The 17,140-nt window shown below is 49.9% G+C and overlaps 1 protein-coding gene across 2 annotated transcripts in view; it reads right to left on the bottom strand.

Moving 5' to 3' along the window:
- Positions 1–11,588: 11,588 nt before the first annotated feature.
- SYNGR1 (synaptogyrin 1) overlaps positions 11,589–17,140 on the bottom strand; it is a 31,748-nt gene continuing 26,196 nt past the window's right edge. The window contains exon 4 of one of the 2 annotated variants that reach the window (XM_061418583.1): positions 11,589–15,317. In XM_061418583.1, the coding sequence (XP_061274567.1) occupies positions 15,162–15,317 (156 nt within the window). In that variant the 3' untranslated portion in view covers positions 11,589–15,161. Of the gene's footprint in view, positions 15,384–17,140 lie in introns of both variants that reach the window. The other variant, XM_061418582.1, reaches the window with a different exon arrangement.

Below are 17,140 nucleotides of genomic sequence, written 5' to 3'. Positions count from 1 at the left end.
CAGCAATACACACAATCCCCAGTTTACAGTCATGAAAACTGAGGCCCAGAAAAGTTAGGTCACTTGCCCAAGGTCACACAGCTAGGAAGCCATGGAACTCCTTTGCTTCAGGAGCTGTCTTTGTGACCTCCTACTCTGTGACAGTGTTGTTAAGGGTTGAATCATGTCCTCCCAAATTCATATTTGAAGTCCTAAGCCCCAGAACCTTGTCACAGATGTAATATGCTGGATGGGGTGGGAGTGGGGAGGAATAAAGAGGATCAGATCAGATCAGTCGCTCAGTCGTGTCCGACTCTTTGCGACCCCATGAATCGCAGCACGCCAGGCCTCCCTGTCCATCACCAACTCCCGGAGTTCACTCAGACTCATGTCCATCGAGTCAGTGATGCCATCCAGCCATCTCATCCTCTGTCGTCCCCTTCTCCTCCTGCCCCCAATCCCTTCCAGCATCAGAGTCTTTTCTAATGAGTCAACTCTTCGCATGAGGTGGCCAAAGTACTGGAGTTTCAGCTTTAGCATCATTCCTTCCAAAGAAATCCCAGGGCTGATCTCCTTCAGAATGGACTGGTTGGATCTCCTTGCAGTCCAAGGGACTCTCAAGAGTCTTCTACAACACCACAGTTCAAAAGCATCAATTCTTCGGCATTCAGCCTTCTTCATAGTCCAACTCTCACATCTGTACATGACCACAGGAAAAACCATAGCCTTGACTAGACGAACCTTTGTTGGCAAAGTAATGTCTCTGCTTTTCAATATGCTATCTAGGTTGGTCATAACTTTCCTTCCAAGGAGTAAGCGTCTTTTAATTTCATGGCTGCAGTCACCGTCTGTAGTGATTTTGGAGCCCAGTAAAATAAAGTCTGACACTGTTTCCACTGTTTCCCCATCTATTTCCCATGAAGCGATTGGACAGGATGCCATGATCTTAGTTTTCTGAATGTTGAGCTTTAAGCCAACTTTTTCACTCTCCACTTTCACTTTCATCAAGAGGCTTTTGAGTTCCTCTTCACTTTCTGCCATAAGGGTGGTGTCATCTGCATATCTGAGGTTATTGATATTTCTCCCCGCAATCTTGATTCCAGCTTGTGTTTCTTCCAGCCCAGCGTTTCTCATGATGTACTCTGCATATAAGTTAAACAAGCAGGGTGACAATATACAGCCTTGATGTACTCCTTTCCCTATTTGGAACCAGTCTGTTGTTCCATGTCCAGTTCTAACTGTTGCTTCCTGACCTGCATACAAATTTCTCAAGAGGCAGGTCAGGTGGTCTGGTATTCCCATCTCCTTCAGAATTTTCCACAGTTTATTGTGATCCACACAGTCAAAGGCTTTGGCATAGTCAATAAAGCAGAAATAGATGCTTTTCTGGAACTCTCCAAAATAAATAAATAAAATAAACAGGATGGAGAGGTGGAAATCCAAAAGGTTTCCAGCCTTAGGCAACTCAGCTAACTTCTCTAAACATCTTGAAAGTAAAAGTGTTAGTCACTCAGTCCGTGTCTCTTTGCGACCCCACGGACTGTGGCCCGCCAGGCTCCTCTGTCCATGGAATTCTCCAAGCAAGAATACTGGAGTAGGTTGCCATTCCCTTCTTCAGGGTATCTTCTTGACCAACAGATCAAACCTGTGTCTCCTGTGTCTCCTGCATTGCAGGCAGACTCTTTAGCATCTGAACCACTAGGGAAGCCCTCTGAGCATCTTATCAATTGTTTATTTTCTTTAATGAGTAATTCTTAGGCAAAGTTATAGTCATCAGAAGTGGATCAGTGGTTATCAGGGGTATGGGAAAGCAATTGGATAGCATTGTATGTATTATTTTATAAACTTTTTTCCACTGAATGTAATTTTAATGTTTTATTTCGTTATTCTTCTACAAGAAAGTTCTTACTTCCCTTATGGTATTCCACTGTAAAAGTAAAACCAAGATTACTTAACCAGTTTCCTTTGTGTGATGTCTTGGTTGTTTCCTGTTCAGGATTCAACTGAAGGTTGCATTGCAAATCCCTGTAGACCAAGATTTCTTAACTTTCTCTGAGCTTCTGACCACTAGGAGGAGCCTCCACCACCAGCGCACCCCCCCCCAATAGTATTTTTAAATGCACAAAATAATATACCAAAGTTTATAAAGGAGATCAATTATATTGAAATGCATTTATCAAAATATATATTTAAATTGGGTACAGTGGTCTAAAGAAGGTATGAGACCGTGGAGCAAAGCCGCCCCAGCAGACCCGGAAACCCACAGTGAGAGACAGGACAGACCCAGCTGTGCGGCTTGAAGCATCCAGCCTCACCCAGCCACAATCAGCTGAAACTCACAACACCTACAGATGTGTGCTTTTGTTTTAGAATAGTGTGTTAACACAGCAAAAGCTAACTGATACAGTGGGGGGAGAGTAGCCCTCCAACAGAACCCATCACCTCAGCGCATGTCCCACTCCTTGCTACCCCATGGACTGTAGCATGCCAAGCTTCTCTGTCCATGGGATTCTCCAGGCAAGAATACTGGAGTGGGTTGCCACTTCCTCCTCCAGGGGATCTTCCCGATCCAAGGATCGAACCTGTGTCTTTTACATCTCCTGCATTGGCAGGCAGGTTCTTTACCACCAGCACCACCTGGGAATCCCCCAAACCTGGAACAGAAATGGCAGATAAGCGTATGAAAAGATGCTCCACATGTCTTCACTGTTGTTGTTAAGTCATATCCAACTCTTTTGAGACCACATGGACTGTAGCTTGCCAGGCTCCTCTGTCCATTCTGTCCATGCAAATTCCCAGGCAAGAATACTGGAATGGGTTGCCATTTTCTTCTCCAGGGGATTTTCCCAGATTGGGGATTAAACCCACATCTCCTTGGTTGGTAGGTGGATTCTTTATCACTGAGCCAATGGGGAATCCCCCACATGTCTTTGGGGAACTGCAAATTAAACAATGAAATACCACTACACATCTATTATTATGTCTGAAATTCAAAACATGGACACCTCCAAATGTTCACAAGGATGTAGAGCCATAGGAATTTTCCTTTATTGCTGGTGGGAGTGCAGAAAAGGCACACACACTTTGGAAGACAGTTTGGTGGTTTCTTGCAGAGTTAAACATAGTTTTACTGTATGATCCAGCAATTATGCACCTTAGTATTTATCTAAATGAGTTGAAAATTACATTCACACAAAAACCTGCACATGGGTGTTTACAGAAACTTTATTCATGATTGCCAAAACTGAAGCAACCAAGACGTCCTTCAGTAGACGAATAAACAACTGTGGGACATCCAACCAATGAAATATTATCAAAGATAAAAAGAAATGAGCTATTGGGAGTTCCCTGGCAGTCCGGTGGTTAGGACTCAGTGTTTCCACAGCCATGGCCCCAGGTTCAACCCCTGACTGGGGAACTAAGATCAGAGTATGCACATTTTTAAGGATTTTGCTGCAACTGGAAAATTGCCTCCCAGTTTGCAGTTGCCATTTCCAGTCACCCGGCATAGAAAAGGGCCTGTTCTCCTGCCTCCGACATGCAGCCAAGGGTCCTGGAATTCTGGGGTTTGGGCCCCTGGGCAACACTGCTCTTTAATACAGCCCATGAGACCAAGTTTTCAAATGTTCACTTTGCCAAGTGACTTGCAAGCCATGCTTCCTGTTTCCTGCTCTGACCTGGCTGCCACTCATCGCCTGAGCCACCTCCCTTCCTCTGGACCACTGCCCTTCTTCCCAGAAATGGGTCACCTCCTGCCATCTACTGATATCTCCAGGCTTCAGCTCCCAGGACGGCTTCTCTAGGCTCAACACTCTCCCTGAATTCCCTAAAACACAGCTACCACCAACCTAATAAAAATCTGACTGCAGGTTTGTGGAGAACAAAAGGCAGATTTAAACCGGAGGTCGCTGCTGCCAAAGTCCACAGTCTGGGATTCTCCACGGGGGCCACATGACTGTTTTCTTTTTAGCCCACCTTGGTCTCTGGTTAGGGGCTCAATGCCCTCGACTGGACCCCTATTGCCCAGCATGCAGCCTACTGCCCAGCATGCAGACCACCCCAGCCGCCACCGCAGGGGAGAAGAATCCTGGCCTCCCATCTAAAGCGTGCTTCAGCTCCTGCTCTTGCACCTTCCTGCAGAGAGCAGTCCAAAATCGAGTTTGGGGTGAGGGCTGGAGGCGTCCTTTAACTAGCTAACCCAGTTTATATAATGGATTAGAATATTTAACACCTTAGTCTAAAGCAGCTAGTTTGGAATATCCCCAAGAGCATCAGGGGGCTGTTACTTTGCAGCTGACTAAGAGGGCTGGAGGAAAGGGTATTTCCAAAACAATTCAGAACAAAGGGAGGATCTTCTCTGTAAACAGATCCCCTCTCCTGCCCTAGAATGCAAAAGCTGTGTATAACCTATACAGTGACCGTTTCATCATCAGCAGTTTTATACGGTGCATTCTCCATGGTACCTCATGACACTTTCATTATTATTATTATTGGCTATGCCAGGTCTTAGTTGCATGTGGGATCTATTTCCCTGACCAGGGATCAAACCTGGGCCCCTTGCATTGGGAGCATGAAATCTTAGCCACTGGACCACCAGCAAAGTCCCAGGTAATTTGGTAAATGTTAAACAGTGCCTCAATTTGACTTAACTCATATTTCTGTGATTACTAGAAAAATTGAACTTTGGCCCATTTATATTTCTTATATGTGAATTGTCTGTTTAGATTATGAACCTGTATTTCTGTCTGGTGCTGTGCTGTGCTCAGTCGCTTCAGTCGTGTCTGACTCTTTGCGACCCCATGGACTGTAGCCCACCAGGCTCCTCTGTCCATGGAATTCTCCAGGCAAGAAGAGTGGAATGGGTTGCCATGCCCTCCTCCAGGGGATCTTCCTGACCCAGGGATCAAACCTGCGTCTCCTGAATTGCAGGAGGATTCTTTACCGCTGAGCCACCAGGGAAGCCCTTTCTATCTGGTAGCACGTAGGAAATATTTTTCCCGGTTTTTCATTTTCACTTTGTTGACATATGAAGCATTTACATTTTTATATAGTCCGGTCTCTCAGTACTTTCCTTTCTGGTCACTGCCTTCTGTGTTAGGTTGACAAAGACCTCCCCTACCCCAAATTCACATAAATAGTCACTTAAATGATTGTGTGGCAAAGCACCTGCCTGCAGTGTGGGAGACCCCGGTTGGATCCCTGGGTCAGGAAAATCCCCTGGAGAAGGGAACGGCTACCCACTCCAGTATTCTTGCCTGGAGCATTCCATGGATGGAGGAGCCTGGTGGGCTACAGTCCATGGGGTCGAAAAGAGTCAGGCACAACTGAGCAACTAACATATTCCATTTGGAGTTTTAATGCCGTGTAAGGGATCCAACTTGATTGTTTCCATATACATAGCCAATTTCATACTAAAGTCTTTTATTGAATAGTCTCTTGAACTGCTTTGAAAGCTACCTTTATTTTGTAACTCTTATACACCAGTTCTTTTGTTTTTAAAATCCTTACCTCCCAGGGATTTAACAATCCAGGAGCATCTTCAGGGCCTTTAGCATGAGAACATAGAATCTGCTCCAAACGTGTTGGTTCTTGTCCCTTCTCCTCCCCTTTTCCAGTCCCACTTGCCACCTCCTCATGCCGTACGCATCTACCACTTGACCTTGGGATTCTGGGAACAGTTCCAGATTCACAGAAGGTGCTAAGGCCTCTGCCATTTGGGCCACCAAACTGCTTTTCTGGCCTGTTAGTCATCTCAGCCAAGGTGACCTTGCTGTGAGGACTGGATGGGTGAGCCCCAGGAAGAAGATGGTAATTACAGAGTGCTGGGGAGGTGGGCGGAGAAGGCAATGGCAAGCCACTCCAGTACTCTTGCCTAGAAAATCCCATGGATGGAGGAGCCTGGTAGGCTGCAGTCCATGGGGTCACTAAGAGTCGGACACGACTGAGCGACTTCACTTTCACTTTTCACTTTCACACATTGGAGAAGGAAACGGCAACCCACTCCAGTGTTCTTGCCTGGAGAATCCCAGGGACAGGGAAGCCTGGTGGGCTGCCGTCCATGGGGTCGCACAGAGTCGGACACGACTAAAGCGACTTAGCAGCAGCAGCAGCAGGGGAGGTGGGAGCGGGTGATCAGGGAAGATGTCAAGGGGGAGGTGACCTTGGAGCTGAGTCTAGGAGCACAGAGGAACTAAGCAGACAGAGAAGGGAGAAAGGGCGTTCTGGACCAAGGGGACAGCACGAACAAGGGGTGGGTTAGGGGGGTGCTGGGCAATGGTTGAAGTCATGGGAGGAGGCTGGAGACGGGTCTTGACTGCAGTATGCAAGCTCGATCTTCGCCGCAGTGTGGGATCCTTGCCGCAGCGCGTGGGATCTTCGCCGCAGGGTGGGATCTTCGCCGCAGGGTGGGATCTTCGCTGCAGTGCGTGGGATCTTCGCTTGCGGCATGCGTACTCTTGGTTGTGGCACGCAGGATCTTTGATCTTCCTTTTAGTGTGTGGGATCTAGTTCCCTGACCAAGGACTGAACCCAGGCCCCCTGCATTGGGAGCACGGAGTCTTAGGCACTGGACCACCAGGGAATTCCTACAGTGGATGTTTAAAGCCACAAGACCAGGTGGGTTCACCCAGGAAGCGAGTGTGGATGGAGAAGAAGGCCAAGGATGGGCCTGGGCGTCTGCCATGTTGACAGCTAGGGCTCAGCCGATGACAGTGGCCCAACTGATGTGACTTTTAAAAAGCCTGCAGATTTGGAAAAAGTTTGAGGAAAAGGCTTTTGGTTTTGTTGAAGTTTTTCCAGTATTTGAAGTAACATTTTCTAGGACACGTAACTGGGACAGGCTTGGGAAGACAGCAGAGATGGGTGAACCCAGAGGAGGGTGGATGGCTTAAAAAGCCGAAGCCTTTGCTGATCCAGAAACATTCAGAGCCGGGGGAATTGCTGCATAAAAGCCTTTAAGGATCTGTGAATTACTGGAAATATATACAAATATTTAAACAAAAGGCAGCAAAATGCCTAAGAGCATGGGTTTTGCAGGTGGGGCCCTATGGTGCTTCAGGCTCTGCCCCAGTGTGACCCTGGCGGTGCCCAGCTCCTCCTTGGTACAATGGGATAAGCATAGTGCCTCTATCCACAGGTGTAAAAGTGAAATAGATACTACGAAGTGCCTACCATAGAGCTGGCCCTAAAGGGAAAAACAGTTTTCTTCTATACTTCTACTCCCACTTCTGACACCAAAGGTATGTGGGTTTCCCACACTGACCAATTCTCTGACACCAGCTGAGTGTCCTAACCAAAGCTTATTTGGTTTTTTGTTTTTTAATAATTTTATTTATTTTTGGCTCTGCTGGGTTGTTGTTGCTGCGCAGGCGTTTTCTCCAGTTGCAGTGAGTGGGAGCTAGTCTTCACTTCAGGGCACAGACTTCTCATTGTGGTGGCTCCTCTTGTTGCTGAGTACGGGCTCTAGGGTGCTTGGGCTTCAGTAGTTGTGGCACATGGGCTCAACAGTTGTGCTTCCCAGGCTCTAGAGCACAGGCTTAGTTACTCCAAGGTATGTGGGATCTTCCTGGACCGGGGATCGAACTCGTGTCTCCTGCAATGGCAGGTGGATTCTTTGCCACTGAGCCAACAGGGAAGTCCCATATTCAGTTATAACACTATGGTCCTGGAGTTAGGGTCCCATCCCTCAAGTTAGGAGATCAGTTTCAGGGACTGCCCTTACTTCAGAAACTATTCCTGAGCTACTGGATATAAATCAGTGGTTCCCATGGTCTCCTCCTCAGGTTCAATACTTTGCTAGAATGGCTCACAGAACTCCAGATAGTGCTTTACTTATTACTGCCTATTTATCATAAAAGGATGTCTTTCAGGAACAGCCAGATGGAAGAGACACAGAAGGCAAGGCATGTGGAAGGGGTTGCAGGACTTCCACACTCTCTCTGGGTCTGCCATCTACCCAGCACTGACCTAGAAGCTCTCGGAAGCCCTTTAGGTTAAGATTTTTATGGAGTGTCAATACATAGGCATGATTGATTAAATAATCAGCCGTTGGTGATTGAACTCAATCTGTAGCCCCTCCCCTCTCTCCAGAAGTCAGCGGGTAGGGCTAAAAGTTCCAACCCTTTAATCACAGGGTTGATACCCCTGGAAACAATCCCCCATCCTTAGGGGCTTTCCAAGTCACTTCATGAACATCTGCTCAGGTGTGGTTAAAAGGGGCTTATTATGAACAAAGAAGACAATTCTCTTACCCAGTTCATTCAGAAATTCCAAGGATTTTAGGAGCTCTGTGCCAGGAACTCAGATTGGATGAAGACTAAGTATGTGTTTCTTATTATAGCACAATATTACAGGCCCAGTCAAGTGTAGCTGTCTACCTGACAAGGAGACTAAAAGGAGGAGAAAAAAAAAAAAAAAGATTCAGAATTGGACTTCTCTGGTGATGCAGTGGATAAGAATCCGCCTGCCAACTCAAGGGACAGGGGTTCGATCCCTGATCTGGGAAGATTCCATATGCCATGGAGCAACTATGCCTGTGCCCCACAACTACTGAGCCTGTGCTCTAGAGCCCAGGAGCTGCAACTGCTGAAGCCCAAGGGCCCTAGAGCCTGTGCTCTGCAACGAGAGAAGCCACCACAACGGGAACAAAGGCTAACCCTTGCTTGCCCAATCAGAGAAAGCCTGTGCGCAGCCAAAACAAAAGCCCAGCACAGCCAAAAATAAATAAATATATAAAATGATTTTTAAAAAAATCATACCTTAAAAGATTCAGAATCGAATAAAGGGGAAATAGGGCGCTGAACTCCCGGGCATGTGACCAGTGCAGTCACACAAGGTCCTGCTCTCAGAAGGGATCCAGTTTTCGGTTTACTGTCCGCATGTGGCATCTTGAAATTCTTAACAATTTTCTCCTTGAGCTTGTTTCCTAAGAGAAATCCAACGGGACGACGAAGCATGTGTGTGAGCAGAGAAGATACAGCAGGTGGCAGCAAGCAGGTTCTGGCCAACAAGAACGGTGGGCAGTGGGCAGTCTGGGTGAGGAGCAGTTGGCCTGGCCACCGGGCGTGCACCCACATGGCTGGGCAATATGAGACACTGTGGGGCTGCAAGGGGCCAGGATCTGTGCCCAGACTGGCAGCAGTGGAAGATGGCTGCGGTCCATCAAGGCTGTGATGAGAAGGGACCCCACATGGAAGTGGATCCTGTAGCATCTACAGAAATATAAACGCTGCAGCCCAAGGCTGTGAAAGAACTGCCAGGACTCTTGCAGTAAGCTGTCAGTGAATTACTACAAAACCAAAGCATACGCGTGGATGTTGCTATAAAGCATGTCAGGAGTCATTAGAATCCTTCAGAGCTTGAACCTCTCATTTTGAAGACTGCTGCAGCATTGCAAAGCAAGTATTCACAGGCTCAGAAATAGAAATTAAATTTACAGACCATCTTCTATAGGAAGGAATTTCATTTTCATGTGAAGTTGCATTATTAGTGAGGAAGGCATTTTAAAAATTAACTTTTCCTTGTAACTGAGGATAGAGCAAGCAAATGTATAACAGGTTATTATATACAAATCATGAAGTCACTCTGTTTCTTATACAACTTCCGTAAGTTACAGAAAATGTTGGGGAAAACATTAAAATGTCACTGTATAAATTTACATTTAAAACTACAAGTCAGACTTACATGAAATTGATTTGCATGAAGAGTTAAATCTTTTTAGAAAATGGTTCCACAAGAATCATGTGTAGATGTACTTCAACTTATATTTTGAAAGTTTATTAGAAATTTCTCCTAATGTGACAGCCTATGAAATATTCTTAACAACTTCAGCAACAGTTGCAGCAGCAGAAAGATCCTTCTCAAAATTAAAAGTTATAAAAAAATTGTGATCTTGAATTAGGCAGGAATGGTTGTCATAGCTTTCCATTATTTCAATTGAAATGATACTGGCAAAAGTATGTGTTTTGGTAAATGAATTTGCAAAAAAGTGAGTCAAAAAAGTTTAATAATCAGATATCATATTAACAAGGTGTTATTGTATTATATAAATTTATGACAATGAAAATTTGCTTTGCAATTTTAGGTTTATAGTGTTACTCATGTATCACTATTACCCCTTACATATAAGTAATAAAATATTTTGAAAGGAAAAATCTTTATATTTTAGCACCTTTAACTGTACTGGTTTCTTGTTGCTTTTTTTTGGCTGTGCCAGGTCTTAGTTGCAGCATGTGGGATCTAGTTCCCTGACTGGGGGTTGAACGCAGACCCCCTGCATTGGGAGTGCACAGTCTTAGCCACTGGACCACCAGGGAAGTCCCTTTTATTACTTTTCAAAGAGGCTGTGCATTTAATTTTGAACTGGGCTTTGAAAATTATATAGTGGCCCTGATTCTCAAAACTAGTAATATTTTTTTAAAGCATTTTCGCATTTCCCCCAATTGTCCTGACTCTGTGACAAGCCTTTCAGGCTTTTACAGACTTCCCTCCAGTCCAGTGAATGGCCATGATACGATGACTTTTTGAAAACCCACATCGGTGTGGAGGGCTGGTCATCTTGGAAGGCTGGCAGTCTCCACTGGGATGTCCCGTTCAGCCCTTTTGGGGACCCATCTTCTTGACCCAAGACTTAGTCTTTTGAATCACTCCCCCACCCCCACCCCAGATGGCAGATCTGAGTCCTTCGTTGTCAACTTTTGAAGTCTTTGGACAGGTAACATATGTGGTGCGTGGTCACTGGAGAGTGGAGGGAACACCTGAATAAAGATTCAAGGACAGAAAGTGCAAATGGCGAACAGTGTGGGCACTGCTGTTGCTCAGCTGCTCAGTCGTGTCCAACTCTCTGTGACCCTATGGACTGTAGCCCACCAGGCTTCCCTGTCCTTCACTATCTCCTAGAGTTTGCTCAAACTCACGTTCATTGAGTCGGTGATGCTATCCAACCATCTCTTCTTTTATAAATCTTCTTGAAGACTGAGGGAAAGGCTGTTACAGTGAGGCTCAGGGTCTAGCCAAACCCAAAGGGTTGGAGCCCAGTCCCATCATGTCCCAGGGGTCTGCTTCAGGTTAAGGGTCATCTGCTCAGAGGGGCTCAGGTCTAAACTGCATCTCTGACACTCAGCACTCACGCAGTTGAGATTTTTGCTTGCGTGTTGGTTTAACATCTATCTCCCCTGCTGGAAGGCCACCTCTGTGAGGTCAGGGACAGTCTACCTGGTTCACTGTTGAACTCCTAAGGCCAGTACAGAGTCTGGCACTTTACAGATCTGTTTAAATATTAAAACAGCTCAGGGAAGCTAACTTTAAAAACAGTGTCCTGCAAACATGTGTGTACATAAGCACATGGGAACAGTCTGGAAGAAATGAGGTCACGCTCCTAATCTTTGCTGCCTCTGGAAGGGACCAGGCTACAGAGCGGCGATAGGGTGTGCGTGCGTGTACACAAGTCAAGTTGGGGGGTACTGGCTTCAACTGTAATGATTTTACTTTTTAACTAAACAATAATGAACAATAAAGCATGTTCCAGGTCAGGGGAGACAGAGGCGATAGGGAAATGCCAAACCACACTCATGAAGAACAAAGAAACACCGTGACGCTCTGCAGTCCGCTGGTGGGTTTTGAGTCTTCACTTTATTACTATGTCACCAGAAGTCACCACCTTCACTGGTTCACCACAAATGGACGGATGTCATAGAGGAGGGTGCCATGGGGCCACTGGATTCACTCGTGAGAGACTTAACCAGGTGGTGGGGGAGTCCAGAGTGGGGGCCCAGGATGGGGACTGCCATTCACTGCGCACACGCACACACACACAGATATATTTGTGGAGCCTTATATTATACATCTTATATATAGAAAATATATATATTTATACTATACACAGGCAGTAACGCTGCGGGCAGGGCGGGGGCACCCAGACAAGGGCTGTGGGCACCTGGGGACGGGGAGTGTCACATTGAGGGGCAGCGCCAGGAGATGGGTGGACACGTCCATCCTCCCACAAACTCTTGTTGGGAGCGGTGCTCCCCCTTTGTGCTCCATAGAGAATCAAAGGGGTCTTGGGCCAAGACTGCGGGCTCCCGAGGGGTAGTACGGGGGGGTGGTCTTGGTTACATGGGGGAAGCCTGAGATCCCCAACAGACTTTGAAGATCAAGAATCACCTGGGAAGGCTGGAGTGGGGAGCAGATGCTGGGACCCTCTGAGCTGGCCCCAACAGTTACACCCCCAGGTGTGGCAGGAGCCACACCCAGGCAGATGACCTGTGACTGCACAATCAGAGGCTGGAGACCTGGATCTGGAACCTCTAGCTCTGTGCTTAACCATGGACAAGTCACTGTCTTCCTGGCCCAGACTTCACCCCTGTAAGGGTCCTCGAAGCTCTAAACTCGTGTGGAACTCAGTTTTCCTTGGCCCTCTCTAGTACTCGATGGGAGGAGGGGGTCCAAACTCAGCGAGGTCAGACTGCAGGGGTGCCCTTCTCCAAGGAAAGGCTTGGAAGCAGGGGGGAGGCAGAGGAGGGGCAGCAGGGAGGGAAAGGGGGTGCCACTGACCTGTGAGCACTGGCTCCAGGCTTGAGGCCTCCAGGGGATTGTCCCCAGCCAACAGAAGCAGCAAGACTTGCCCACCGACCACTCAGAAGGGGAGTCAGGAGCCCTGGGTCTCAATTAAATCCTGCGCTCCACATCTCTGGTCCTCTCTTTCTCACCCACCAGGGCACAGCCTGACCCTGGATGGGGTCCTGCCTGGGCGGCACCCCAGGACTAGTGGGGAATGCTGAGTGAAATGACTCAGCACCCCCATTCCTGGCAGGGGGTCTGGCAAACCTTCCCATTCTGGGGTGGCAGGGAGATGCTGTAATAAATATGCAGTACCTTGCTCTCTCACCCAGCATCACCAGCAGCTGGTCAGTGCCAGGGGAACAGACAGGCAGCACCCTGGGGTCTCCCCAGCAAGGGAGGCTTTTGATAGGGAGGAGACGAGGGGGAGGACTTCTCATAGCATCCTGTGTGGACACCAAACTTCTTTGCCAGAAACAGACCACATCCACCTGCACCCTGACCTGCTTTGCAAACCTCTGGTCTAGTGCAGCTCCACTGCTCAACTTGGAGGATACCAGAGTCCCAGCCTGTTCCAACCTGGGCCACCTGGGGGAGCCCCTTCCCCAGACGTGGAAAGTTGAAGTCCCCAACAAGCAGCTGTCATCCAGCTGTCTGGGGTCCTCTCCTGTCACCGCTGCCCCTTGGGAGGACTTGATCAGACCTGATCCATGCTCCACTGCTAACTCACTCGCGCGCTGAGCCTCAGTTTCTCCTTCTGTTAAGTGGGGGCAATGATGCTGCTTCTCTGCCAAGGAAATTCCCGCTCCTTCCCTCACTGCCACACTAATACCTACCCATCCTCCGGGCCCCTCCGTGGGAACCTGCATCCATACAGCTGTACTCACACAGCGCCTGGCCCCTGTAAGGGACCCTGGGTCCAGCGGTCGGTTTAACGCTCATCTCTGAGGATAGTCAGCTCCTCAAGGGCAGACACCCCACCCTCTGTGTTCCCGCCACAAATGCCCCATCACTGCTGAGTCAACAGGCAAGTGGGTGGCTATGACCTGCCTCTTAGGGTTCTCGTGGGGGCTGGTGGTGGGAACACCCAGCACTGTGCCAACCCACAATCCCGCTGCCCCACTCCCCGAGGCAATGGCAGGTGGACACCGTCCCCACAGTCTCCCCGCTTCAAGGTCTGCCCATCCTATAAGGCTCAGTGGAGAGCCTGCATTGTCCAAGAGTCCCTCCTCACACCCCCCGTGCCTCGGGGGACACCTGCCACCCTCTCCCCTGACCTGTGGCCTCCCCCAGACTTCCATGCCTGAGGGGCTCTTGCCACTCATCTTGGGGACAGTCTGTCCCACGGCAGCAGCTTCCAGGTGGAGGCCAAGCTGGGTCTAGAGCCCTGTCTTCCCACAGGGAGCCCAGTCACTTGGCAGGCCTTCTGGAAGACCTTGGCTTGGCCATCCCCGCCCCTCGGCCCCCAGCTGACCCCGGATGAAGGAAAGATGACACAGTGCCCCAGATCAGTTCTGTTTCCTGGGAGGTCGCAGGGGCAGGGAAGGGGGCACCTGCTGGGTGGCTGGGACCAAGTAGCCCAGGTAGCAAGCCCAGCTCTGCCACTCACTCACTGTGATCCTGGGCCGGGCACTCCCTCTCCAGGCCTCCTTGTCCACCTAGCCCCAGGCAGGGACTTAGCACGCCACTCCTAGAGGCAGGGACAGTAGTCATTCCGTCGGGAGGCCGTGAAGGCCTGCTGGAGCTCCTGGGAGGATGCACACAGCTCGGAGTGGTACATGGGAGCCAGGCCGGCCCACTCGGCTCTCTCGCCCGGGAAGGCGGCCAGGGCAGAGGCCGGCGGGATGTGGGGAGAGGGGCCTGGAGGCAGGGCTGTCCCGCTGGGCGGAACAGTCGGGGCAGAGCAGGCCCCTGGCTTGCAGCAGAATCAGGGTGTCTCACGGGCTGAGGTCCCCAAGGCCTCCCAGAGGGACTGTAGCACTGAGCAGCGGAGCCCCGGGCTCGGGGATGGGAGATGGTGGGGACCCTGGGGGACAGAAGGTGCTCTGCAGTCGGGTAGCCTGTGGTGGCCCCACTTCTATCACTGGCTGCCTGAGTGCCCTGACCTCGCCAGGCCTCAGTTTCCTCAACCATAAAATGGAGGCGGCCCAACACTCCGAACAGGGCGGGGGTGTCACTCCTAGCAGGTGACAGCCCCCAGCGTCCTGCGGGTACTCACACCCCGCAGTCAAACCTTCCCAGCATCCTCCCGGTGGAACCTTCTCTCCATTCCTTCCTCTGGTTAAGAGCAGGGCCTCCTCCACATCCCCTCTTCCTCGTCTCTGGGGACCATCTGCCCTAGCACTCGTGCCAAGCACAGGCCTGACATACAGCAGGTGCTCAATGAAGGCCTGCAGACATAAGGAACGAACGCAACCCCCCAGGGCGCTGCACACCTGCACACACGTGGACACCCCCAACCCCTCACTGCCCCCGCCCACCCGAGCGGCCCTGGACCTCAGTGGGACCACCTGGAGGTGCCGGGCAGGGCAGCCAGGGAGGGAGCAGGGGGGCTGGGTGTGGAGGGAGGGGGCAGGGGGCAGCTGGGGTGGCTCAGGGGCAGGCGGGGGGCAGGTGGTCCCTGTGGCTCAGTAGCCCTGCGACTGGTAGCCCTGGGGCTCGGGCTCGAAGGCGCTGGCCGGCTGCTGGTAGGTGCCGCCCATGCTGGTGGGCTCTGGCCCGGTGCTGGGCTCCACGTAGGGGGCGTAAGGCATGCTGGAGTCCTGGCTGGGGTCCATGTAGTCCTGGGAGAAGAGGGCCGAGTCGGCGCCAATCTGGTACCTCTGGAAGGCCAGCACAGCCTGGCCCGCCTGGGGACGGGGGTTGGCAGGGACAAGGACAGGCGGGAGGGGGTGGTTAGGGGAGAGACAGACAAGAGCACTGGGTTAGTAGAGGTTAGTCCACAGGACATGGACAGTAGAGGGTTAAATATCCTCAAAACACGCTTGAGGGGGAATGGAGGAAAGCTGTCCTCAGAAGCCAGCCCAGAACCACACTGTCCAGCCAATAAGAACTTCGGAGATCACTTGCCTGATGACCCCTAATGCCAAAGGTTAGTGAGGGTAAAAAAAATTCTAGAGTCTCCACTCTGGAGTGTTAAAATGGCCTAAGCCCCATAATATCCTTCTCCAACTGTGTTCTTAGGATGTTAGATGGGATGGAGAAAAAAATTTCTTGGTGGGACAGAGAAATGTTGGCCTCTCCTAAGTTATCCTGTCCCTCTTGCAGCTAGGCATAGCCTTATCACTAAGCTCTAGCCAATGTGTCGGCCCCAAGTTCCCTGTCTCACCCTTTGACTTGATGCCTGGAATGCAGACATGAGAGCTGGCACTGTAGCTGCCATAATGGACCATGAGGTCCATGAGGCAAACTGTAGGGATGGAAGAGGCCTCAGTCACTAAAGACTTCTGGAGTCACTTATGCCAGCCCTGGACTGTCTTCCCAGACTGACTTTTTCAGACCACTGTCATTTGTGATTTCTGTCATTTGCTGCTGAACCTAATTCTAACTGAAATGCTTAATCAAATAAGTTTGGGAAACTGAGTTAAACAGAGGACCATAGGAGTCATCAGAGCTTTGATTATTTCATGTATGCTGGGATCCCCAAGCAAGCAACCACTTATCTGACCACTGAAGCCCTTTTTACATAGAACTCAGTTGGGAAAGACTTATCTACAGCATATACACATAGGTGGGAAACGCTTTTTAAGTAAAAGCAATTACATTATTATTAAGGACAATGAAACTGATCATACCAAGCTAGGGAATAAATTAAACCTGTCATGAAAAGATAGTGTTTACAGGTTTACACTGAAAGCCTTCTCCAGAGGTCTTCCCAACCCAGGTCATCTGCCTGTGATGGGAAAATGCTTATGTTCTACATAATTCTCTTTGGGGGCCAGGAAGACTGAGGCCTAGAAAAGGGGGCCTCATGGCAGAGTCAGTGCCAGAACCCAGATCTGAACATAGGGGTCCTGCCCCTCCCTAGGCCAGGGCCCTCCCCATCTCCTTCCTTTTGATCAGCCAGTTGACAAGGCCCTAAGTCAACCAGGAACCTGAGAGGGCCAACAGATGAGAGGCAGGGGCAAAGTGCCAGGGGCCTGGAAAAGGCAGACCAGGCCTCAAGGAGGTGGGCTGAGGAATCAGGAGTGGCCCTTTTGTATTTTCTATGATGCTGGTATGAGGTCCTGGCTACAGGGTGCTCAGATGCAGGAGCCTGGGGAAGGGAGGTGGAAAGCCCCTCCCCCACCCAGGGTAGAGCCCACGTCTTCAGCACCCTTGAGCCATCAGCGAGTCCACAAGAGCACAAAGGGAACGATGAATGAGTCCCTGAGAGGAACTTCTGCAGACATGGTCCTCCCGAGCTCCCTGACTCTACTGCTGTCCTGCATGAAGGCAGAGGCCTGGAGCTGATGACCTTCACAGACCCTTCCAGGGCAGGACTCTGGCTACAGGCAGCTAGTGCTATCTCTGCAGTCACTCCTTCACCTCAGCTGAGTTAAGGACTCTCTGAGCCATCCAGTTCAAAGAGCCACAGACAGGAACCATGGAGGGGGTGTGGGCCCCT

Source organism: Bos javanicus, chromosome 5 (assembly GCF_032452875.1).
Source record: "Bos javanicus breed banteng chromosome 5, ARS-OSU_banteng_1.0, whole genome shotgun sequence".
Classification (NCBI taxonomy): Eukaryota; Metazoa; Chordata; class Mammalia; order Artiodactyla; family Bovidae; genus Bos; species Bos javanicus.
This window is presented reverse-complemented; position numbering and strand designations above follow the sequence as displayed.